The sequence below is a fragment of the Balaenoptera ricei genome, chromosome 2 (assembly GCF_028023285.1).
Source record: "Balaenoptera ricei isolate mBalRic1 chromosome 2, mBalRic1.hap2, whole genome shotgun sequence".
Taxonomy (NCBI): domain Eukaryota; kingdom Metazoa; phylum Chordata; class Mammalia; order Artiodactyla; family Balaenopteridae; genus Balaenoptera; species Balaenoptera ricei.
The window spans coordinates 185,106,187-185,132,099 of NC_082640.1; the positions used below are offsets into that span (position 1 = coordinate 185,106,187).

The following is a 25,913-nucleotide window of genomic DNA, read 5'->3' on the forward strand; positions in this document are numbered from 1 at the left end:
TGGATCTGTAACTGGAGGAGGTTCACAATGAAAAACAAAGTTAGCACAAGTTCTAGCCATGAAAAGCGATGTCCTAATTTGGGTGCAGTTCTAAGAATACTCTAAGAAATAATTCAACTGGTTCTGTACCTGTGAGTGACAGACAGAATGTCACAGCCTTGTGATGACTGATTCTCTCATTCTCTTCCTATATTTTTTCCTTCATTACTATGGTTTGGAGCCCACATTTCTGTCTTATCTCTAGAGTCTAAGACAATTAAAACAGCACACATGGAATTGTATTTATATGAGGTGGGGGAGACAGCTGTGAGTCTTTTAAGGCTGGGAGTGGAGAGACTGGGCAATAGATAGAGGTGTTTTGTTTTTAAGTGGAGAAAAAGAGCACTTCTGTTGACTAGTATTCCTTGCTCAGCACATTCGCACTGCATGGAAGGAAGCAGTCGAGCAGCAGTGTGGGAATTTGCCTAGGAGACAGGGAATATCACCGCTGAAGCATGCTGTCCTGGAGCGCACAAGAGGGACTCACTACCAGAGCATGGTGGGGAAATTTGTTTTGAAAAGAAGAGATGCCTCTTCCTTTGATTCTGGAAGAAAAGAGTAAGAATGGGTTCAGAGAGAGATAAAAATGCAGGTACAGGGGGCTTCCCTGGTGGCGCAGTGGTTGAGAATCTGCCTGCTAATGCAGGGGGCACGGGTTCGAGCCCTGGTCTGGGAAGATCCAACATGCCACGGAGCAACTGGGCCCGTGAGCCACAACTACTGAGCTTGCGCGTCTGGAGCCTGTGCTCCGCAACAACAGAGGCCGCGATAGTGAGAGGCCCGCGCACCGCGATGAAGAGTGGCCCCCGCTCGCCACAACTAGAGAAAGCCCTCGCGCAGAAACGAAGACCCGATACAGCCAAAAAAAAAAAAAAAAAAAAAATGCAGGTACAACTTGGAAATTGAGGGAGGTTCATGCCTCATGGCAGAGTCCCAAACGTTCTTGTTTCTCAGAGTCCTTAGCGTCTCAGTAATTTCTTCACGTCACCCCTAGACCAAAAGAACACCTAACAGTTCTGTTTATTGTTTATTAGGTGAGTCCAAACAACCCAATACGTATTTATTCCTAATAATTTAGTGGCTGTTCGAAAAATAAACTGGGCCCTGTGTAGTTTGCTCTAGTTTTGATTTAATAGCACATACAACTCACTCATTTAAAGTGTATAGGGACTTCCCTGGTGGCGCAGTGGTTAAGAATCTGCCTGCCAATGCAGGCGACACGGGTTCGAGCCCTGGTCCGGGAAGATCCCACATGCCATGGAACAACTAAGCCTGTGAGCCACAACTACTGAGCCTGCATGCCACAACTACTGAAGCCTGCACACCTAGAGCCCATGCTCTGCAACAAGAGAAGCCACCGCAATGAGAAGCCTGCACACCACAGCGAAGAGTAGCCCCCACTCGCTGCAACTAGAGAAAGCCCGCGCACAGCAATGAAGATCCAACGCAGCCAAAAATAAAAAAATAAAATAAATAAAGTGTATAAAATTCAGTGGTTTTTAGTATATCCAGAATTGTATGGGACTTCCCTGGTGGTCCTGTGGTTAAGAATCCACCTTCCGATGCAGGGGATGCAGGTTTGATCCCTGGTCGGGGAAACTAAGATCCCACATGCCCTGGGGCAACGAAGCCCATGCGCCATAACTAATGAGCCCGTGTGTCACAACTAGAGAGCCCACGCGCTGCAACGAAGATCCCACGTGCAGCAACCAAGACCCGATGCAGCCAAATAAATTTAAAAAAAAAAAGAATTGTGCAACGATTGCAATCAATGTTAGAACATTTCTGTCTCTTTAAAAAGAAAGCCCGTACCCATTAACAGTCAGTCCTCCTTCCCCCTCACCCTTCCAGCTCTAGGCAACCACTAACCTATTTTCTGTCTCTGTAGATTTGCCTGTTCCTGACATTTCATATAAATGGAATCACATGATATGCGGCCTTTGGTGTCAGCCTTCTTTCACTCGGCATGTTTTCAAGGTTTATCCATGTCATAGCATGCATTGGTACTTCATTCCTTTTTATGGGTGAATAATATTCGACTCTGTGGATAGACCACATTTTGTTTATTCATTTATCAGTCAATGGACATCTGGATTGTTTCTACTTTTTGGCTATTATGACTAATGCTGCTATGAACATTCATGTACAAGTTTTTGTGTGGACATGTTTTTACTTCTCTTGGGTATAATATACCTAAGAGTGGAATTGCTAGGTCATTGGTAACTGTTTAAACTTTTGAGGAATACCAGACTATTTTCCAAAGTGGCTGCACTGTGTTACATTCCTACCAGCAGGATATGAGGGTTTGAATTTCCCCACATACTCGTCACTTGGTATTATCTGTCTTTTTGATTACAGCCATCCTAGTGGGTGTGAAGTGGGATCTCATTGTGGCTTTGATTTGCATTTCTCTCATGACAATGATGCTGAGCATCTTTTCATGTGCTTCCTGGCCATTTGTATATCTTCTTGGAGAAATGTTTACTCAAGTCCTTTGCCCGTTTAAAAGCTAGGTTGTTTTTCAAGTTGTAGGAGTTGTCTATACATTCTACATACAAGTATCTTATCAGATACATGATTTGCAAACATTTTCTCCCATTCTCTGGGTTGTGTTTTCTAGTTTTGAATTTTTTTAAAAAAACTTTGAATTAAAAAAAATGTTTGCTAGAGAACAGACTTGTGGTTGCCAAGGGGGAGGGGGGTGGGGGAGAGATGGAGTGGGAGGTTAGGGTTAGCAGATGTAAGCTACTATATATAGAAGGGATAAACAACAACGTCCTACTGTATAGCACAGGGAACTGTATTCAATATCCTGTGATAAACCATAATGGGAAAGAATATAAAAAAGAATGCACATAGATGTATAACTGAATCACTTTGCTGTACAGCAGAAATTAACACATTGTAAATCAACTATACTTCAAAAAATTTTTTTTAATTTAAAAATACATGTTTGCTCCATCTGAATTGCTATTCTTCCCCTTTTAGTAATGTATAGTTTAAAAATGAGCATATTGGGACTTCCCTGGTGGCACAGTGGTTAAGAATCCGCCTGCCAATGCAGGGGACACAGGTTTGAGCCCTGATCCGGGAAGATCCCACATGCCGCGGAGCAACTAAGCCCGTGCACCACAACTACTGAGCCTGAGCTCTAGAGCCCACGAGCCACAACTACTGAGACCTCACGCCACAACTACTGAAGCCCTCACGCCTACAGCCCGTGCTCCGCAACAAGAGAAGCCACCGCAGTGAGAAGCCCGTGCACCACAACAAAGAGTAGCCCCCGCTCGCTGCAACTAGAGAAAGCCCACGTGCAGCAACGAAGACCCAATGCAGCCAAATTAATTAATTAATTAATTAATTTTAAAAAAACAGAGTATATTTTGTTACTTTACTCCAAGAAGTTTCTCTTTTGAGACCTGAATTCGAATTTTGTTTCTGCTAATAGCTAACTCTAGGGTAGTAACTTGGACAAGTCACTTCATCACTCTCTTTTCTCACGTGTGGACAGGAGATAAGGGTACCTCCTTCACCAGCTTGTGCATGAAGACCAGAGTCTGTGTGAGCACTCGGCATGATGCCCATATAGTAGGCGCTCCCCAAACGAGTTGTATCGGAAAACCCTAAAAGAGCTCTTTAAAAAGCACTTTTATTGCTAGACATGTGAGATATTAAGTATTGCATCCACTTAATAATGATTATTTAAGAAAGAATAAGATGCTTTATACAAGATCAATTTGTACATATCATAACTGAACAATCCCAGTGGTGTGTCAGTTTAACCATTCTGCAAATCTGAAGCAGAAAGCTGGAGCGCTCTATTAAGGACACTATGTTATGCGATGTTTTCCAAATTTGTTTTCAAGTCTCACAACGGTGTTATAAGGAAGCACCAAGTCATGATGTACTAATAGAATAAACTCATCCAACAAGATAAATCTGGGAGATTGGTTACTGTACATAGTGAGTCAGTAAAGAGGTTGAATGTGGTTCCTAAAGACACCCGTCTATGCCCATTTCTCTTTATAAGGTCACTGTGGCAAACATTATTTCTCTTCAAGGCTAAAAACAAAAAAAGCTTTTCAGCATCTTGATGAATTAATCTCTGAATCAGAAAAACAGTTAAGTTTGGTCTAAAGTGAATATTCCATATGTACTAAGATGGTATTCCATATGTACTAAATGAATATTCCGTACGTACTAAGTGAATATTCCATACGTACTAAGCTGGTAAAAAAATGGTATTTTTTCATTAACAAATATTCCTCCTCTTCTCCTCCACCTCCTGGATTGTCCCACTGTTCCCACTCGCTCCCTTGGTGACCGGATCCAGGCTTTAGAGACCATCAGCTAAGGACTGCCAAATACATGCTGGTGGGCCAGACTTCTCTCCAGACCTGATTATTCAACTGCCTCCCAGACATTTCCTGTAAATGCCTAATAGACACCCCACACCCAACATGCTCAAAACTGAACTCCTGGTCCTCCTTTCAAGACCTGCTCTTCTCCAGCCTTTTCATCTCAGTTCATGGCACTTCCATCCTCCGGCTGCTTATGCGTGTTGCGGAGTCATTCTTGACTCCCCCATTTCTCCCACGAGGTCTGCTGGGAAATTCCACTGGCTTTGGCTTTACCTTCAGAAAACAACTACGATTCTCTAGCCCTTTTTCTGGGGGCGGGGGGCCTGCACTGTGTGGCTTGTGGGATTTTAGTTCCCCGACCAGGGATCGAACCCGGCAGTGAAGCTTGGAGTCCTAACCACTGGACGGCCAGGGAATTCCTTCTTTACACTTTCTTAACCTCAACTGCTACCACTCCCTGAGCAAGCCTCCATCGCCCTTGGCCTGGATGAACACCGCTAACCTCTGAAGTGGACTCCCCGTCCACTCTTGTCTCCTTTAGTCTACACTCAAGCCAGCAAACAAATGGATTTTTTTTTTTTATTCTTTTATTTTTGGCTTCGTTGGGTCTTTGTTGCTGCGCGCCGGCTTTCTCTAGTTGCGGCGAGCAGGGGCTACTTTTCGTTGCGGTGCGCGGGCTTCTCATTGCTGTGGCTTCTCTTGCTGTGGAGCACGGGTTCTAGGTGCGCGGGCCTCAGTAGTTGTGGCACGCGGGCTCAGTAGCTGTGGCGCGCGGACTTAGTTGCTCCGCGGCATGTGGGATCTTCCCGGATCAGGGCTCGAACCCGTATTCCCTGGATTGGCAGGTGGATTCTTAACCACTGCGCCACCAGGGAAGTCCACAAATGGATTCCTAAACCCTGCAATGGCTTCCCCGCTCACTCTGCTCCAGCCACACTGGCTGTCTCACTATTCCTTAACATGCTATGCACACTCCTGCCTTGGGGGCCCTGGGGGGCTTTTTCCTCTGCTTGGGCAGCTCTTTCCCCAGATCTTCCCATGGTCCACTCCGTCACCCCTTTCAAGTCTTTGCTGAAATGTCACCTCTCAAGGAGACTTATCTTGGCCACCACAGTTTAAACTGCGAGCTACTCAGCACGCTCCCAACCCCCCCTTATCTCGCTCTACTTCTTTTTCCTAGTACAATCATGGCATGATTTACTTATTCATGTTGATTGTTTATCTTCTGTCTTCTCCTTACAAGAATATAAACTCCATGAGTGAGGGATTTATGTTTCCTGATGTATCCCAAAGGCTACAACAGAGTGGCATATGTGGGCGCTCAAATACATATTCGAGGAGACAAAGAATTTTAACAAGGTCTCTCATATGTTGGAGTGTGCGTAACAATCTTACTGAAAGGCAGCAGTGCATCCTAAAAGATAAACATCAATACAATTAGCATATGCTGATAAATACCAAAAGAAGATAACATTTTAGTATAGTACACAGGACAAATGAAAGCTCAGAGAAGTGCCAAAGAAGTTTAGAGTGGTAATTTTTAAATTTGGGGGGAAGGTGGTCACACCTCTTTGAAAATCTGATGAAAGCTATAGACTCCGATGATATAATGAACATGTACACAAAATTTTGAATACTATTACAAGATGTTCAAACACTCCCTGATGCCAGCTATGAATCCTGAATGGAGAATCCTTGGTTTCAAGGATTGTTTTATCACCCAGGGCTTGGGAAAGGCTTGGTGAAGATGGGACTCAAACTAGTTCTTAAAGAATAGGCTATGAAGAGGAAACAAGAGGAAGGTCTTTCCAAGCAAGAGAAAGGGCTAAGGGTGATGGCAGAACAGTCTGACTGGAATGGAGGATTCATGCAAAATGTAAGGACAGGCTGAGAATTGCTTGGTGTATGACTTAAATAACATGGATATTCAAAGTCTTTGAGAGTGTTTGGAAAAAAGAATGTAACGTCTAAAGCATTGTTTTAAGAAAATTAATTTGGTAGTTGTTTATAGGACGAAAGTTGAGAGAAAAAAGTGAAATTAAGGAAATACTCATGAAGCTATAATGATTCAACTTTGAAGATGTGGAAAGGGAACTGATAAGGTTTAGAGGTGGATGAATTTGAGGCACGAATCCATGTAGAAATGCCTGGTTTGAAACTGAAAATCAGAAATAACTTTAGGTCAGGCCCAGTTATATAAATTTGGTGTTATTTATTGAATCTATGAGTGTGGGGGGGAAAATGACAAGAGAAAAAGTATTAAGAATAGAGATTATTCAAAGGCTTTGGATGGGACAAAGTGAACAGCCTATTATTACTGTGATCTCAATAAAATGTTAAATTTATGTAGAATAAAACCTTAATAGAAGACTAAGGTATACAGGTATTATGGGTAATTGAAAGTGGGTAGTTAATTTGAGGGCTGCTAATATAATTTTTATGTTTTAATTTTTGCTTGCTGAGTTTTTTTTTTTCCCTCCAAAATGTATTACGCTTTTTTCCCCTTGATAACTAGGGAACACAGCTGACTTATTTTTAGATGATTCAGGATGTCACTATCCCTCGAGGAGAGTATACACATTTTCAATGTAAAATAACATGGTTATAGGAAATTGGAATAAATCCATGGGACCGCAGAATACATCCTGGCCATGTTAAAAGGCTTCTGATATCTTTTTAACCTTTAGCAGAAGACAGATAACATCAAAACAATTGTAACACAAAATTTTAGGTGTTTTAGGTATCTATTCTTTTTTTAAAATTTATTTATGTATTAATTTTGGCTGCATTGGGTCTTCGTTGATGCGCGCAGGCTTTCTCTAGTTGCGGGCGAGGCTCCTCTTCCTTGCGGTGCGCAGGCTGGTCATTGTGGTGGTTTCCTTGTTGCGGAGCACGGGCTCTAGGCACGCGGGCTCAGTAGTTGTGGCACGTGGGCTCAGTAGTTGTGGTGCACGGGCTTAGTTGCTCTGCGGCACGTGGGATCTTCCCAGAGCAGGGCTCGAACTCGTATCCCCTGCATTGGCAGATGGATTCTTAACAACTGCGCCACCAGGGAAGCCCATAGGTATCTCTTCTTTAAGTAGGATTTACTCCAGTGCTTTTTTGCCAGCATGTACAAAGGATACAGGATGTTACTGTCAAATGCAGTATTACATCATTGGCACAGTTTCCACTGTCATTACCTGCTTATGTATGTAAGATGTTTAGGATTCAGACTCCTCTTTAGAACCTACCGCTCTCTACTTCTTTTGTGACATTCCAGCTATGATTTGTACTTAAAGGGATAAATCATTCTTGGTGTAACAGATGTCGGCTCCCCACCACCCCTACCTGAAATTCTATCAGGATGTTTCTGTCACTTTATAAACTTTCGTATTCTACTGCAACATGCCAAGAAACCCAGCTACAAAACGGTGATTGTTTAATCTGCAACACGTGTGCCGGCCTTACAATTTGTTTTTCTTTTTCTGCCTTACAATCTAGACCTAGTACAGTATATCCACACAGCTATGCCTAGTGAACAATTCTGCAGATTCCACTTGAGCCTTAAAAAAAAAAAAAAAAAAAATCAACAGCCTCCAACTTTACTAAGAGCTCTTCATAAAATGTTGAGCAAGAGAAGTGAATCATGCTTAGATTCAGTCTCTGGTTCCCAAAGCCATTTCCCGACCTGACCCGACCCTCCCTTCTCTAAACACCTGGTGGAGACAAATTTAAGAAACAGAAGCGCCAACACAACCTGCTTTCCTTAAAATTAGCCAATGCTCACTACAGATAGGTATTCAGATATTTGACTTGCAAACACAGATGCTGTGTATCTATACGCTCCTCTCCCCTCCACCTCACCTTAAAAAAAAACCAAAACAAAACATGGTGAAGCGGAAAACTGAGGTCCTTCAGTACCTTCTCGGAAACTGACTCGGGGAGGTGCACAGGGGTTTCCTGACCCGGGCATCCAGACGACTGTGCGGGCTGGCCGAGGGGAGACCCCAGAACAGGGGGACCGGCCCTCTCCCGGACTCGGGGCTCCCCCGCACCCTCCTGCGGGTGGAACACTGGGGCCTGAGCGCTCGGTTCACGGCACCCCACGTGCTGACCCCGAATCTGCGGCGGCACAGACGGCTCTCTCCTCCGCTCCTCGGGGTCCCGGGACCTCTCAGGACAGGGCCCGAGGCAGCCGAGGAGGCCGCCGCGAGCTCCCTTCAGCGGCGCCGACCGCAGCACCGCCGCGGCTTCCCCTTGCCGGCTCAGCCCGGCCGGGGCGGCGGAGTAGGCGGCACCGCTAGGCCGCCCTCGGACCCTGGACAGCAACACCTGCGCCACAACGGGGTGGCCCGGAGGCCCCGCCCGCGGGAGGAGCCTGCGGACGCCCTGCAGCGTGGAGCGCGCCAGGTGAGCACGCCTGCGCAGTCGGGCCGTAAACAAGCCCGCCCCTTCTCCTCGCCGGCCTCCTCGGGGCCGGCTCGCGGGTGGGAGGGGCCAGGAGGAAGGGGCGGGGGGAGGGCGAGAGCCCAGGACGGCGCCTGCGCGGTGGGCGTGATCCGGGCACTTAGGGCAGGATGAACGCTGCTTTCCAAGATGGCGACGGAGGGAGGAGGGAAGGAGATGAACGAGATTAAGACCCAATTCACCACCCGGGAAGGTCTGTACAAGCTGCTGCCGCACTCGGAGTACAGCCGGCCCAACCGGGTGCCCTTCAACTCGCAGGGATCCAACCCTGTCCGCGTCTCCTTCGTAAACCTCAACGACCAGTCTGGCAACGGCGACCGCCTCTGCTTCAATGTGGGCCGGGAGCTCTACTTCTATATCTACAAGGGGGTCCGCAAGGTACCGACCCGGGCGTCACCGGGGCTCGCCAGCGGCGTGGGCAGAGGCCAGGAGCAGGGCGGTGACAGCGGGGGCCAGGGTGACCGATGGGCTGGCCGTGGCTCTTACTTTTGAGTGGGCCGGTAACTCCACTGGAGTGCTCCTGAGGAAGGGGGATTCGGGAGTGAGGAGGGTGGTGGCGGTGGTGTTTCGGGGGGGGGGGCGGTGGAACGGGACCTCGGGGTGCGGGGCTCCGGCTGGGAGGCCCCAGAAAGGGCCGGCTGCCGCCCCTGCGGGTCCGTCAGGCTCTGACACGGCCCGGGAGCGGGCCTGCGAGTCCCCGGAAGAGGTGGGGTGGCCGTCTGGTCTGCTGAGGCCGCCTCGCCTTCCAGGAGGGTGGAGAGTCTCGCTCTGGGTTAGAGACCAGGGGCGCGGGGCGGCTTGGGAAGATCTGTAAGGCGGAACCGGGGCTGGGAAGCGGAGGACTTGAGACTAGGTCAGAAAGGACCTGCTCGGCACGAAGGGCTACTCCACCTGCTGCCACACTGACACTTCCTAGGAGCCTCTCCTTCTGGTGTTAACACTTTGTTTCCAAAAACATCCGAGGGAGGACGGCTGTCACTGCCTTCTCGAAGGGAACCTTCTCCTGAGAGAATGTTAAAGAGGGTCCTCCTGTCCCTTATAGGTATGGGAAGGGCTGAGTACTACTACAGTTAAGAGGTCCAGAAGATGTTTCCAGTGGACTGGGCTGGTTCATAGGGGTTGTGTGTGAGCGTGCCCAGATCAGTCTTGTCCAACAAGTCAGACTGTGTCCGAAACAGGGAGGGATATGCCTCAAAAGCTACATCACAAGAACCATTATTCTTGGCGGGCGATTTAACAGTAATGCTGTCAAGCATGTAATCATCCTTTAAAAATATCTCTTAAAAAGAAGCAACTTATTAGAGCTGTTCTTTCATTGGCTACGTAACTTTGTTCTCATTGAGAACTGCTTACTTCTGAGATATGTGGTCTTTGAGTTGACTCTTGGAAGAGTGAGGAAATTACTGCCCTCCACAGTACCTGGGCGTGGGAGAAGGTGATAACAGATTAATTTATAAATAGTCAGTTAGTGTGAAAATAAATTGTATATATTGAAGGGTGGACATTTTCCAGGATTTACTATATCCAGAAGCAGTAGGTTTTTGCTTAGTTACAAGAACTAGGGATGTGACGGTGGTATCTAAATGTAACAAGTTGTCTCATTTGTTCGAGGGGAGTCTTTTTGTTAGCGTTTATGATAAGTGTACTACTGTGTTTGAGGTATCTTGTTATAAATTACTGAAAGTAAATCGCTTGACTTTACTTTTTCGGAATTGGAAAAGTGTGAAGTAGTTAGTAGTCTAGGAGCTGAAGTTTTAGTCCTATCCCCAACTTTGTCACTGACTTGTTCCGTGACCTTGTAAGAGTTACTTAACTTCTACCTGCAGCTCTTTAGAAAGAGAATATTGTGGTACACCCGTTGTGATTAATAGCATAATGACTGTAATGAACTTTAAAGCCCCGAAACACTCAGTAGATGTAAAATATAGTTAAAATAGTCATTAAGAGCATCTGTCAAACAGGAGCTGCTATCTTGACATTGATACAAGGACTGAAAGGATCAGCTTTTTCTCTGGTAACAAGTTTAGAATTTTAAGTTATTAAATGGAGTTACATAAAAATTTAAAAGTGCATAAAAACTAAATATATTAATGATTACTAGTGTAGATGTTACCTTTTTAAATAAGTTTTCTATTAAAGTATATTATTTCTGAAGCATTCTAGTGGCAAACCTTATCTGGATCTGGTAGCTCTGGTTTGCATCATAAAAACATGTCTCTTGCCTGGAAGTATCATAATAGTGTCCTCTTTTAGTGGGATACTATTGAATGAAGGATAAACTAGGAGAGCTTTTCAAAGCTACAGCAAAAAATTATTTTAAACAAGACAAATCTTAAACATGTAGATTTGCCTTCAGCTGCATAATTTACTTGAGCACATTAACTTTTTTGTAAAGTTTCATTTTCATGTGGTAGTATCTTGTAGATACATTTGCATTATATGGTGGACGTTTCAACTGTCTCCTAGCCACTGTAATTTTTTTAAAAATTCGGTTTCCATGAATGAGTTTGCATTTATTTTTTGTTATTTCTGAATACAAGTGATTGTTTTTGTGACTTTTTTTCTGATTTTAAAACAGAGCAGATACTTTTCCTTAATCGAAAAACCAAATTTTACTTTTTGGGGTTAGGAGTTATAAATCTGTTTTTGACATTTGGTCGTTTTGACTCTTTAAAAATTTTTTTTCTTTGGGGCATATAAAGTTTTACAACAATTAATCAGATTATTTAGAACATTCAGAAGGTTTAAATTGGATGAATACATTCAACTTAAATCTGCATGTGAAATGAGTGGAAACTAGGTCTTATTATTACTTTATTAAGGTATAGTTGATTTACAATATGATATTAGTTTCAGGTGTACAGCATGATGATTCAGTATTTTTACAGATTATACTCCATTAAATGTATAAGATAATGGCTGTAATTCCCCATTTTATGCAATATATCCTTGTTGCTTATCTATCTTATACATAATAATTTGTATCTCTTAATCCCAGATTTAGGAGGTAGTTTAAAATCTAAGCTAAGGAGTGTAATCTTCGTCCCTTTAAAACACTTACAGGTCAGTTTCTAGAGCTAGAAGGCACCTTCAGTTTATGGAATCTCACCCTTCAGAGAAAGCCAAGGCTAGAGAGCGTGTGCAAACCTGTGATGCAGTTTCTTTCTCATGGTAAAGAATTAATGGTAAAGAAGCACAACTGAATCTAAAGAACTGTCTTAGTGAGAAGAGATTGATCTAGCTTTTTGGTTACACAGATAACCGAATACTCCAAGCACTTCAGAATTTACCCCAGCGTTTTACCCTGTGTTATCTCATTGAATCTTGCAATCCTGTGAGGTAGATGAAAGCATCTTCTTTTCTTTTTCTTTTTCTTTTTTTTTTTTGAATTTTTGAATTTTATTTTATTTTTTTATACAGCAGGTTCTTATTAGTTATCCATTTTATACATATTAGTGTATATATGTCAATCCCACTCTCCCAATTCATCACGCATCTTCTTTTCAAAACTGAAGTTCGGAGTAGGGTTTCTTGTGTGAGGACATCTAGTTTTGTGAATTTGTTTTGCTGAGCTAAAAATAATATGAACATTGATTTAATACGGAGGGTGAACTCAGCATTTCAGCAAAGATTTGAGTGACTACTATGGTAATAATTATACTAGGCAAGGGGATGTGGGGTAACCAAAGATGAGTGAGACACTGCCCCGCCTCCCAAAGAACTTTCAGCTACTAGCTTTCAGATCTCTTTATAGCATACTTTGCTTTCCTCTTTTTAAAAAAGAGGTGGTTTTAGGATAAAGATGCCAAAGGTACTGGGCTTATTGTACCAACCCTTTCATTTTATGGAGATCTGTTTTTACATAAATGCAAATGGCCACCATTCAGATCTAAGCTTAAACATCACTTCCTCAGCATGTCCTTTGAATTCGCAGGCTAGATCAGTTTTCCCTGTTACACGTTTTTATAGCATCCTGTACTTTGCCTTTCTAGCACTTTTCTCAATTTGTAATTCTCTGTCTCTTCTGTAAACAAAGCTCCCTTAGAATAGGATGTCTTTTCTGCTTTCTCTGTCTTCCTAGTGCCCAGCACAGCATCCAGCATAGAGTAGACCCCTACTGTTAATTTGTTGAGTGAATGACTGGATAAAGCGTCTCTGTCCATCTATGTCTTACTTTAAAAAGATCTTTAGGAGCTAAAAATCTGTTCAATTTTGGGCCCAAAAGTAACAGGTATTTTTAGTAGCTCACATCTTTTAAAAGACATTTTTATTTAATTTAAAAATATATATATATTTTTTTGGCTGCGCTGCATGGCTTGTGGGATCTTAGTTCCCCAACCAGGGATTGAACCCAGGCCCCTGGCAGTGAAAGCACAAAGTCCTAACCACTGGACTGCCAGGGAATTCCCAAAAGAGATTTAAAATTATTGGTAACAAATTTAGCTTCTTATAACTGGGAAATTATGTAGCAAGAGACAGTGAAGTAGTGGAAAGTAGACAAATGGTGCGGATTACTTTTGATCTACTTCTATCAAACCATGTTACCTACCAGATCTATGTACTGTCAAACAACTTTTCAAATTAAAAAAAATTGTTTTATTGAAGTATAGTTGATTTATAATGCATTAGTTTCTGGTGTACAGCAAAGTAATTCAGTTACACGTATATATACATATCCTTTTCATATTCTTTCCCATTATGGTTTATTACAGGATACTGAATGTGGTTCCTTGTGCTATACAGTAGGACCTTGTTGTTTATCTATTGTATATATAGTAGTTTGTATCTGCTAATCCCAAACTCCTAACTTAACCCTCCATGACCCCACCTTTTTTTTAATTGAATCAAGCAACTTTTTAAAGCTATACTCAGAATTACTTAACATTCAAATCAAAGAGCTTTTACTTTTTTCCCCCTATCTTAACATTCTAGGCCACAAATGTTCTGTACAAATGTCCAGAGATTGAAGCAATTCCTACAATAGATGAAAGGTAGAATTGGATGGTGTCCAAAGCCTTTTCAACTCTTAAGGTTGTATAATTCTGTGCTCAATAATTTTTAAATGAAAATTCATCTTTGTACTGGGGAGATGTCTTCATGTCTTGGATTCTTTGCCTGCTTCTCTGAATGGGAATTGGGAAGAGTGAGGTGTGTTTTGAAAGCAAGTTGAACACATAGTGACTCTAGGTCTTTATGCTAGAAAAAGCGTGGGTACTCACCAGGCTGAGATGAAGCTGGAGCCAGAAGTTCAGTTAAGAATAACAGCTAAAGGGCCTTCCCTGGCGGTCCAGTGGAAGCAGACTCCGCGCTTCCACTGCAGGGGGTGCGGGTTCAATCCCTGGTCCAGGAACTAAGATCCCACGTGCTGCAAGATGCGGCCAAGAAATAAATAAATAAAATTTAAAAAAAGAAATAGCAGCTAGAATATTTTTAGAGCTGGAGTTATCCAGGAGGGTAATGGGTTGACTTGAGAGAGAATGAGCATTCCATATAGGAAATATTCTGTCTCTTTATCAAAGACTGCAGGACTACCTGTTGGTGACTGAGGGATTCATGCTTTGTGTGGGAGGGGGAACTAGATGCCTTTTAAAGGTTTTTATCCACAGACTAGTTTTAGATACTGGATTGCTCCAGAGAGGATCATGTTCGCACCCTTCTCCCCATTTGTTATTTTCACATCTCTCTGCTCTCCATTTATTATTTAGAAAAAGGCTTAGAAGTCTAGAATTTTTTATATCAAATTTACTTTAAGAAATTTTGTACTTAAGTTAGTAGGGCATTTGTGGAATTGGATGGGAATCTGTTTTGTTTTGTTTTTGTTTTTCCCCATTAAGGCCACTTAATGACTTCTGAAGTATTGATATAAAGATTTAGTTATTTGACTATAGCATCTTCTATACTGAGGGAAAAGCATGTTAATTTATCCCTTAAAGCAGGCTTGAGAAACTTTCATGTGATACCTTGGTTCTCTTGACCTTGAAGAGGAAGATGGTGATGAGATTTTGAGAGACTCCATGGGTGGATGTAAGCAATGGTAAGAAGCTCCCAGAGTGTGTCAGTGAGATCCATGAGCTAGTCATGAGTGTCATTCTTTCAGCAAATATTTGTGGGGCACACCTACCAGATATGAGGTACTAGATATGTTTTAGATGCTGGTTATAGACAAGGTCTTGCCCTCAAGCAACTTGTCACCTATATTTATTAACATTGAGTTAATCATCTGGTGCCTTTATTTGTTTATTGTGCTCTGGTAGAAAACTTGAGCAAGAATCAAAACATAGTTAGTGGATTTTGTCACTGACTAGTTTGGCTATATGCCTAAAGAACCTTATTTTAAAAATAAATGTAGGGCTTCCCTGGTGGTGCAGTGGTTAAGAATCCGCCTCCCAATGCAGGGGACACGGGTTCAAGCCCTGGTCTGGGAAGATCCCACATGCTGCAGAGCAACTAAGCCCTTGCGCCACAGCTACTGAGCCTGCGCTCTAGAGCCCACGAGCCACAACTACTGAGCCCGTGTGCCACAACTACTGAAGCCCGCGTGCCTAGAACCCATGCTCCGCAACAAGAGAAGCCCATGCACTGCAATGAAGAGTAGCCCCCACTCGCTGCAACTAGAGAAAGCCCATGAGCAGCAACGAAGACCCAGTGTGGCCAAAGATATATAAATAAAATAAATTAATTAAAAAAAAATTTTTTTTAATAAAAATAAATGTAAAGATTTTTGTAGTCTGATATTTGATGTCTTAGAGAACAGTTTTATTTATATTTCAGCTAGGTTACTTTGTGCGGAAATAGGAAATGTCCTATTTGTTTATTTAGGAATAGATATCAAAAATAGAAATAAATTGGCAGACATTCTCAGTTTTAATTTTCAGGACATTAATAATTCAGAATATCAATGACAAGTTATCCTCTGAACATTTGGCATCTATTTTTCATAATAGAGTGCAAGATGCGTCTTGCTTTGAAAAAAGTAATCCTCATTCATCAAGTGTTTATTGCTGAATTGTTACATACAAGTTACTACTGTCTGCTATGGGTGATGTGAGGGTAAATTAAGACACTCCCTGTCTGTAAGGAGCTTGTATTTTTGTCTTGATAATTGTAAGGTAGAGTAGAAGGTGTGTGCTCAGCGCATGGCATAAGCAGTATAGGCATCAGGTGGAATTAAGGAGTAAAGGTGAAATGAAGAGGTATTTCTCTGCCTAGTGGAAGAATTTTGGGTTGGATTTCAAATAGATGATTTTTCCCGAAATGTTGTGTACAGATCACATTTTTGTAAATTTCAAAATGGGTAGCCTTGTATTTCTTTTTTTTTTTTAATATAGATTTATTTATTTATTTATTTATTTATTTATTTATTTATTTATTTATTTTTGGCTGTGTGGGTCTTCATTGCTGCGCGCGGGCTTTCTCTAGTTGCAGCGAGCAGGGGCTGCTCTTCGTTGCGGTGTGCGGGCTTCTCACAGCGGTGGCCTCTCTTGTTGCGCAGCACGGGTTCTAGGCACGCGGGCTTCAGTAGTTGCAGCGCGTGGGCTCAGTAGTTGTGGGTCATGGGCTCTAGAGCTCAGGCTAAGTAGTTGTGGCACACAGGCTTAGTTGCTCCACAGCATGTGGGATCTTCCTGGACCAGGGCTCGAACCAGTGTCCCCTGCATTGGCAGGTGGATTCTTAACCACTGCACCACCAGGGAAGTCCTATTTTATGTATAGTAGTGTGTATATGTCAGTCCCAATCTTCCAATTTATCCCTCCCCCCCACTCTTTTAGCATTTTTCTCAACTTCACAGCTTCTCTTCCAATTGGTAATTTGTAAACTGAGTAATGTTTTGCATTGTCAATTCTATTTTGTAATATGGAATTTTTAAAAGTAGGGTACATTGTACTAAAAACAGGCCAAGTCAGTCTGTGCTACATTTTATCTTGTTTTGTAGCAGTAGGAAAATGTACTTGAAACTGTAGATTTTATGAGAAAGAAGCAAGAACCATTCACGAGGAAGGAATTTTTAAGGTTTTTGTATTTTAAAGTAAGAATAGGAATATTTTAATGTATTTTCAAGTAACCACATTGTAGGTTATCCCTGTGACCTTAAGCTGTTTCTCCTTTGGTTGGTTCACAGCCAGCTCACTGTTGGGCTGTGTGTGTTTTTTGTTTTCCTGCTACAGCAAAACTGGTACAGGTGCTCATTCTCTGCTTACTTTGAGCTTTGTTTCAGAGGCTCTGACATGTCTTTTTTTTTTAATTCCTACTTTTTTTTTTTTTTTAATTTTATTTATTTATTTATTTTTGGCTGTGTTGGGTCTTCGTTTCTGTGCGAGGGCTTTCTCTAGTTGTGGCAAGTGGGGGCCACTCTTCATCACGGTGTGCGGGCCTCTCACTATCGCGGCCTCTCTTGTTGCAGAGCACAGGCTCCAGACGCGCAGGCTCAGTAATTGTGGCTCACGGGCCTAGTTGCTCTGCGGCATGTGGGATCTTCCCAGACCAGGGCTCGAACCCGTGTCCCCTGCATTGGCAGGCAGATTCTCAACCGCTGCGCCACCAGGGAAGCCCTCTGACATGTCTTAATGCTTCATTTAATAGATATTTGAGTGGTTTTATGTGAAAAGCAGTATACTAGACTATGGGAAATCAAAGAAGTATAAGACATTATCCCTGACCTTAAGAGGATTATCGTCTAACCAAGGAGACAAGATATCCACACACTCATTTATTCTATCAAGATTCGAGTGCCTGCTCTATATTGTTGTTGAGACAGAATCTCTGCCATCAAGGAGTTCACAGTCCAGTAGAATAATAAATGGCTTGTCCATCCACCTAACATTTATTGGACCTATAGGCCCAAAGACAAATAAGACAGTCCCTGGCCTAAGGTGACTACAATCTAGTGGTAAGATGGATGAGTAAATAGTGGTGAGATGTACGGTGTCTGCTATTTTAGACAGTATTCACTTCTTAGGGCTTTTTTTTTTTTGCCACACCATGCGGCTTGTGGGATCTTAGTTCCCTGACCAGGGATTGAACCCGGGCCCTCCACAGTGAGAGCACTGAGTCCTAACCACTGGACCGCCGGGGAATTCCCTAGGACTTCTTAATCTGATTGGAATTTAGGAGGTATGTCAACCTAGATGGAAAGACGTATTTTACATCCTTATTCTTAACTGAACTTCTAACTGAATTTTAACATGTTCTTCAATTATGAATATAGGCAACAAATCACAGTAGTAACAGACCTGTGACTTTATTACCAGTGAAAATCACAGATGTTTGCATATCACATTATGGTTGTTGCAGACATATCAAATATCATTTGTACTCATCACTGCTTTGAAATTACAGTAGTTAGTGGATCTGCTGCTAGAGCCTGTTATTCAATGTGAAATAAACTTTAAAAAATCCTACATTTGTTTAATGTAGTACAACTGTATTTTAATATAATTGATCTCCTTTGTAATCTTTTGTATTTAAAAACATTATTTTGAGAAGGAGTCCATGCACAGAAAGTTTCAGCACCCTGATTAGATGTCTTGGCTTACCTTCTTTAGTGTCATGTGTGTGATGGAATGCGAGGAGGGTAGCTGGTTTCTTCTGTCAGGTGAAACTTTTAGCTCCGTGGAGAGGTCTTTGTGGTGCTTGTGGTGGTGTAATATTTTCCAAAGCAGTTGAATATGTAGAATTCTGAGTTGGTTGTGCCATGTGCTTCCTTTCGTTTTCCTCCTCATCATTCTTTGCCCTTGCTGTGCTAAATAGAGGGAGAAATACAAGAACTACTCTACCAGATTGACTCTGTGTTCCTTTTGGTTCAGATGATTGATTACATTGTAATGTTTGTTTGTCTCAAACGCAGTGGGAACTTAGGTTTTAACAAGGTGACATTTGAACTGAATTCTTATGGGTGGGTGCACTGAGGGGGAGAGGATTCTGAACCAGGGAACTAGAAGCCCAAGGCCTAAGGCTGTGGCATTTGATGGCTCCTCCTGAAAGTTGTGAGCCGCTCTGTGAGGGCTGAAGCTTGTGCAAGTCTTGGAAGGATAAGATTATCTTTCTTAGTGGTGATTGTTTAACTGTTGGCTATATCCTAGCTTCTAAAACTTTCAGTATGATTTTTTTAAAGATATTTTTTAATGTATTTTCTTTCTTTTGGTACTACTTCTGAGGTGATGTACTATGTTAGTGTATTATCCTCCTTCAAGATTCCTAGTGTATTATCCTCTTTCAGGACTCAAGCTATCAGATTGTGTCACCACCACCTGTCATTGGACCCTCATCACTTTCCTTCAGTTCTCCTGCCACCCACTGCTCTCTCCAGCACACTGCTGTCTTAAATGCTGTGGCTAATCGCTTTAACTTCCTTTGCACACACTCTCTGTTCTAGCCCTGACTGAATCAAATTTTACAGCAATCATGTTGTTATTCCCTCCATCTTAAGAAAGAAGGGGAGAACCCTTTTCTGGCCCCCACCCACTCCCTACAGGTCCTTTGCCTGGGGCAGCTACTGCCCCATTTCTCAGCAGCTGCTTAGAGCAAAGCTCCTCTAGTTGTCTGGACCCTTCGAAGTGTGGTCCACAGACAAGCACCATCAGCGTCGTCACCTGGGAGCTTGTTGGAATTTCAGAATTGGGCCCCACTCCAGACTTACTGAATCCAAATCCACCTTCTAGGAGGGTCCCCAGCTGACTCATGTGCTCACTAAAGTTGGAGAGGCGGTGGTCTTTACAGCTTTCTCTCTTTTACCGCCTCTTCAGACTTAATCCAGTCAAATTATTGTACCTTCCTGCCCTCTATTGTAAGTGTCCAATTCATTTTTTTTTTTTAGTAAATTTACCGAGTCGTGCAACTGTTACTGTAATCCAGTTTTAGTACGTGAGAGATCTTTTTAGAGTTTAATTTTGTGTAAGTTTCAGTTACGCTGGATGCATGAGTTCTAGAGATCTGCGGTATAGCGTAGTGCCTGTAGTTGGCGGTACAGTATGTGTACGTCAAAATGTGTTAAGAGGGTAGATCTCATATTAAGTGTTCTTACTACAAAAAACAAAGACAAAAATGAAGGGACACAAGGGAACTTTGAGAGGTGTTAGGTATGTCTGTTACCTCGATTGTGGTCATGGTGTCATGGGTGCTTGCATATGTCCAGGCTCATCACATCGTACACATTTAACATGTGCAGTTCTTTGTATATCATTATACCTTTATAAAGCTGTCAAAAATGCGTTTTTTGTGTGTTTTAATTATGTAAAACATTTATGTGGCTCTAACATCGGAACTGTAAAACAAGGTAATATTCAGAGACCTCTAGTTTCCGTTTCTGTCCGACCCCTCACTCAGTTCCCTTCCTCTCCCTATAGTCATTTTATTTGTTTCTGACTCATCCTTCTCTTATTGTAAGAATAAGATGATATTTGAGCAGAGATTTGAAGGAATTGAAGGAGCATACTGTGTATGGTATTTTGCATCTTGTTTTCTTCTGCTTAATGGTATATACTGAAGATCTTTCCATATTAGTAAATAGAGAGCTTCTTCCCTCTTTCTTATAATTGCTTTATACTCCATGCTGTGGATGTACCATAATTTATTTAACCAGATGACTCTCGACTGTTAATATTTTTTAAATTACAAATAATGCTGCAGTGAATAACTTTGCGTATATATTATTTTGCACAGCGGCAGGTATATCTGTAGTACGTATTTCCAGAGGAGATACTGCTGAGTCACAGGGTAAATGCATATATGTTTTCAATAGATGTCATCAAACTGCCCTCCACAGGGAGGGGTTGTACTAATTTGTGTTGCATCACAGCCACCGCCTCACCAACAGTGTGTCACCAACTTTTGCATTTGATCTGATAGGTGAGAAATTAGTATAAGTTTGTTTTTTCCTTGTACCAAGTGAGGTTGCGCATCTTTCTATATATTAAGAGTGAAATGTATTTCTTTTTCTATGAATCGTTTCGTATCCCTTACCCATTTTTCTGTTGGGTTTTTGGACATCTTGGGTGGCTTTTTTTGTTTTTAAGGAGCTCTTTATACATTAGGGAGATGAGTCCTTTGTGGTAATGAATTAACAGATTTTTTTTCTTCTCAGTTTGTCCCCTGTCTTGTAACTTTGCTTAGGGGTGTGCATGTGTATGTGTGTTTGTGCTTGCTTGTTTTTGCTATGAAGAAGTTTCATATTTTTATAGTTAAGTTTATAAATTTGTAAATTTCCTTTTATAATTTTTTTATAATTTTGAGCCACAGTTTTATTATTTAGGTGTTAACCAGTTGCCCTTCTCCAAGGTTTAAATAAGAGGGAAAAGATTTACATTTTAAAATTTAGGCTTAACAAAGACTTTTCTGGAAGCAAGAGAAGAACATTAGAATGTGCTGTACAGCAGCTGGGGGACAGCGATTCGCTAGTGGTTTGGGGATTTAGCATATCTTGAATATATTATAATGTTAGGTATGTTTTGGTTTGCAAGTAACAGGAAACCCAACTCAAACAAGTTTAAACTTTATAGGGGATGCGTTAGCTTATGATATTGAAAATTCCGGAGGTAAGGTGGGCTTCAGATGTGGATTGATTGGGACACCAGCTCTGTTTTGCTGAGAGTCTCCGGGTTTTGCTTTCTACTGTGTATCAACCTGTCTTCGATGGCAGAATAGTGCTGGGGTGCTAGGCTTCACATTTCTGTGCCACGTGGACCACATTGAGAGCCAGTACCCAGGATGAGAATGAACAGTTCTTCTAATCACTTTCTCAGAAGAATAAAGAAGATTGTTTCATAGAAGCCCCCAGCAAACCTCCTTTGACTCATTGCCCCAAACTAGATTACCAGCCCATTCTTGTGGCCAAGGAAATTTGCAGTGTTTGACCGGGAGTCTTGACTAACCCACACCTTTAGCGTGGGGATTGGACTATCTGATATCCTGATTGCTCTGGAGCTCATGCTGGAGCTGCAGTGTGGGTAGATACCAGACAGGAGAGTAGATCTGTAGATCAGTACTGGGTGGGCAACCAAGAGATGCAAACTACACTGAAGGTCTTACACTGCGTTAGGTATTGGGGACCCAGACATAGTCGACACAGCTCTTTCTGCAAGAGGAGAGCTCATGGTGAGATGAATCAGTAAAGCAAGGCATACAGCACAGTGCAGTTGCACGCTGAGCACAGCTTGGGCTGCGTGGTGCTTCTGCGTGCTTTAGAAACCTCTCTTTCCCTTGCTCTTGCTGTTGCACTATTATGAATGTCCTCCCACCTTTTCACAGTGTTGGAATTTTTTGTTTGAATCTTTGTCTCCTCCACAAAACAGTGGATCTTGAGGGCAGAAATCATCTTATTCATCTTATATCCATTGCAGTGCCTGTACATAGTAGGCATATTGTGTTTGATTGTAAATGAATGAGTTGGTTGAACTTAGAGTCCCCTAAGGACTTACTGGAGTAAATTCAGTAATCTCTCAAAATCCCTGTCACAAGACAAACATGGTTAGTGTTTGTTACTAAAGCTCACAGAGCTAGGCTTGCCAGCCCCTTTTCATTGGTTGAGAGGCTCTTAGAAATTAGTCACAGCCTCGAATCTTGTGCTGTTAGAGTTCTTCTGGGCTAACCCGGGAGGCAGCTTCGTCTGGTGTCTTGATTGCCTGGTGCCAGCTTTGTTCAGAAGCGACATCTTCCTTATCCTGGTGTCCTGGAAAAAAGTGCTCAAACTTTCCCTTCCAGTCCCTTCTTACTTCCCACTTAATTCTAGGAATTGTACAACTCCTTACATTTTTTTCCCCCTCTGGATTTTGGAATAGGTATATATGTAGCTAGCAAGACTGAGGGCGATATTAGCTCAGCTAGTTAAAAATTGGTGGTTGTTATGCTCAGAACTTCCCTTGGTGTGGCCGCAGTTTGCAGTCCCAGAGAGCTCAGAGGGTGGGGTGCGGGCTGAGCTGGAACGGCTCCGCCAAGTCCTGACTGCCACGCTGCACGGTGAGCAGCACTAGACTAGGCGTAGGTCCATGTGCCACCGCTCCTGGCGCCCCTGTGCAGCCTCTGCCCTTAGACTCATGCCACCTTCCTCTTCCTTCCTCATGGCCATGAGCCGACTTCCTAGCCGCCTCTGCTCATTGAACACCTTGGTACCTGCCTCACAGCCTTCCTTTCCGCTCCAGTTCCTGCCTCCATCCTGGGTGGTTTCGTATCCATTGCATAACCCATCAAACACCTTGGCACCTCGATTTCTCGTCTTCCATGTCCACCCCCGGTGACCTTCTGTAGTCCACCTCTAGCGCTCTCTTCTCTAGTGACACTCTGGGTCTTGTCATCAGCTGAAACGGCTTCAACTCCACGATTACTAATTCAGATGGCAGCAGTTGTCCCCCCACTCCAGTGTGTCCCTGGCTCCCACTGCTCTAATTTCTTCAGGATACAGGTCGCTCAGCGTCAGGCTGCCAGATCCATTGGACACCATGCAGCCCGCAGCTTCCTTGACCTCTCAGCAGCATTTGACACAGCTGATCATCTTCTCTTCATTGAAACCCTCCTTGTCCTGACACTTTCACCTTGACGTCCTTTCTCCCTCTCTGGTCCACGTACGTGCCTCTGGCCGCCCTCTACTTCACCTTCGTCCGTTCCTTCTGCGCTACCTAGTCTTTAACTTGATTTCCCTGTGGCTCAGTCCTATTCCCTTTTCTTTTCTTACTCCCATTATATGGAGTACAGATACTCCTCTGTATCTGTATCTTTTGTACCTAAAATTGTTTGTTTGTGCCTTTTCTCACCGCCCCAAAGGAAAAAGTATTTATTGCAACAAATTAATCCAGTGGATATTCCCCTGAAAGCGCACATCCGTTTGTTAGGGCAATTAAAGCTCACACTGCACACGCTCCAGCAAAGCTCCGTCTCTGTCACTGTCAGCTCTAGAGCTTCCTTCTTGATAGTGACTTTTGCCAGTTCCTTCTTCTGCTCCTGTTGTCTTTTGCTTTCTGGACCATCTGTCTGCCATCATGTATGTGGCCATCTCTGGGTTGGAACTGTGGCCCCCTCTGCAGAGGGACCTGCTGTGGAGTCACTGGGACACTCAGGTTTCTGCCATTCTTAGGCAGCTACTGGCCTCAGTCACCAGCTTGAGCTTCACCCCTCATTCATATTTTAATTTTTTCTTGAGCAGACTTGTAAGGTTTGTCAATTAAAATTTTGTTTCACAGAATCAGCTGTTTCTTTGTTTTCTGTTTTGTAATATCTGTTATCTTTACTTCCTTTGTTTTCTTTAGATTTACTCTTCTTTTTCTAGCTTTCTGAATTGAAAACATAGGTTGTTAGCCTTTCTTGCTTTTTAATGATGTGCTCAAAGCTGTAGAAATCCCTCTTACGTATTGCCTTAACAGTCACCCGTATGTTACACATGTGGTAATATCATTGTCATTAAGATCTAAATATTTTTTAATTTCCATTTTATTTTCCTCTTTAACCCTGAATTTTTGAACAAGCATTTTTTTTGTTTCTATTCATGGTGTTTAGTTTTGTTATTGATTAACTTATTCACCTGGTATGGTCATAGAATATGTTTTTTTGATACCAGTTACTTGAAACATAATGATATTCTTCCTTGTAACCTAGTTAAAATGTTCCATGTGTTTTTTAAAAAATTATTTATTATTTATTTATTTATTTTTTGAGCCACACTTTCATTTATTTATTTATTTTAATTAATTAATTAATTTTTGGCCACATTGGGTCTTCATTGCTGAGTGCGGGCTTTCTCTAGGTGCTGCGAGTAGGGGGCTACTCTTCACTGAGTGCACGGGCTTCTCATTGCGGTGGCTTCTCTTGTTGCGGAGCACGGGCTCTAGGCGCACGGGCTTCAGTAGCTGTGGCATGCAGGCTCAGTAGTTGTGGCACGCAGGCTTAGTAGTTGTGGTGCACGGGCTTAGCTGCTCCGTGGTATGTGGAATCTTCCTGGGCCAGGGCTCGAACCGGTGTTCCCTGTATTGGCAGGCAGATTCTTAACCAGTGCGCCACCAGGGAAGTCCTATTTATTTTTTGGCCGCGTGGCTTGTGGGATCTTAGTTCCCCGACCAGGGATCAAATCTGTGCTCCCTGCATTGGAAGAGCGCAGTCTTAACCACTGGACAGCCAGGGAAGTCCCTGTTCCATGTTATTATTATTTTTTAAAATATTTATTTATTTATTTGGCTGCACCAGGTCTTTAGTTGAGGCACGGGAGATCTTCATTGCGGCTCGTGGGATCTTTTTTTTTTAAATTTTTAAAAAATTAATTAATTAATTTATTATTTTTTTAGTTGCATTGGGTCTTCGCTGCTGCGCGTGGACTTTTCTACTTGTGGTGAGCGGGGGCTACTCTTTGTTGTGGTGCGCAGGGTTCTCATTGCAGTGGCTTGTCTTGTTGCAGAGCACGGCCTCTAGGTGCTCAGGCTCAGTAGTTGTGGCACGTGGGCTCAGTAGTTGTGGCTCGTGGGCTCCAGAGCGCAGGCTCAGTAGTTGTGGCGCACGGGCTTAGTTGCTCCATGGCATGTGGGATCTTCCCGGACCAGGGCTCGAACCCATGTCCCCTGCATTGGCAGGCGGATTCTTAACCACTGCGCCACCAGGGAAGCCCTGTTGATGGTATTTATAACCCATTTTAGAGTAGCTGAGCTTTGTATGAAGGTGTGACTTTTTTTTTTTTAAATGAACCTATTAGATCATTGTAAAAAGTTGCTTGGGCTAAATACTTTGGAGTCACCTGTGACTTCTTTCTTTTTCTTAGTCTACTTGCAACCGTTCAGTGAAGCCTGTTGGCACTGCCTTAAATTATATCCAGAACCTGGTCACGTCCCACCTCCACCCCACCGCCTTGCTAGTTTGAGGAAGCACCGTCTCTCACTTGGATTGTTACAGTGAGCTCCATGGGCTCCCTGCGTCTACCCTCGCCTCTTCCGGTTTCTTCTCCTGATGGCAGCCAGAGGGATCTTTTAAACAATACAGGTCACAACACGTTTCTCCACTGTTTAAAAATTTCTAGGGACTTCCCTGGTGGCGCAGTGGTTAAGACTCCGCACTCCCAATGCAGGGGACACGGGTTCAGTCCTTGGCCAGGGAGCT

At 42.9% G+C, this 25,913-nt stretch overlaps 1 protein-coding gene across 10 annotated transcripts in view; it reads left to right on the forward strand.

Moving 5' to 3' along the window:
• The first annotated feature begins 8,943 nt into the window (after nucleotides 1–8,943).
• Nucleotides 8,944–25,913, forward strand: part of WDR20 (WD repeat domain 20) — a 62,906-nt gene continuing 45,936 nt past the window's right edge. For all 10 annotated transcript variants that reach the window (XM_059915023.1, XM_059915027.1, XM_059915022.1 and 7 more), the window contains exon 1: nucleotides 8,944–9,227. In XM_059915023.1, the coding sequence (XP_059771006.1) occupies nucleotides 8,979–9,227 (249 nt within the window). In that variant the 5' untranslated portion in view covers nucleotides 8,944–8,978. The remainder of the gene's footprint in view (nucleotides 9,228–25,913) is intronic.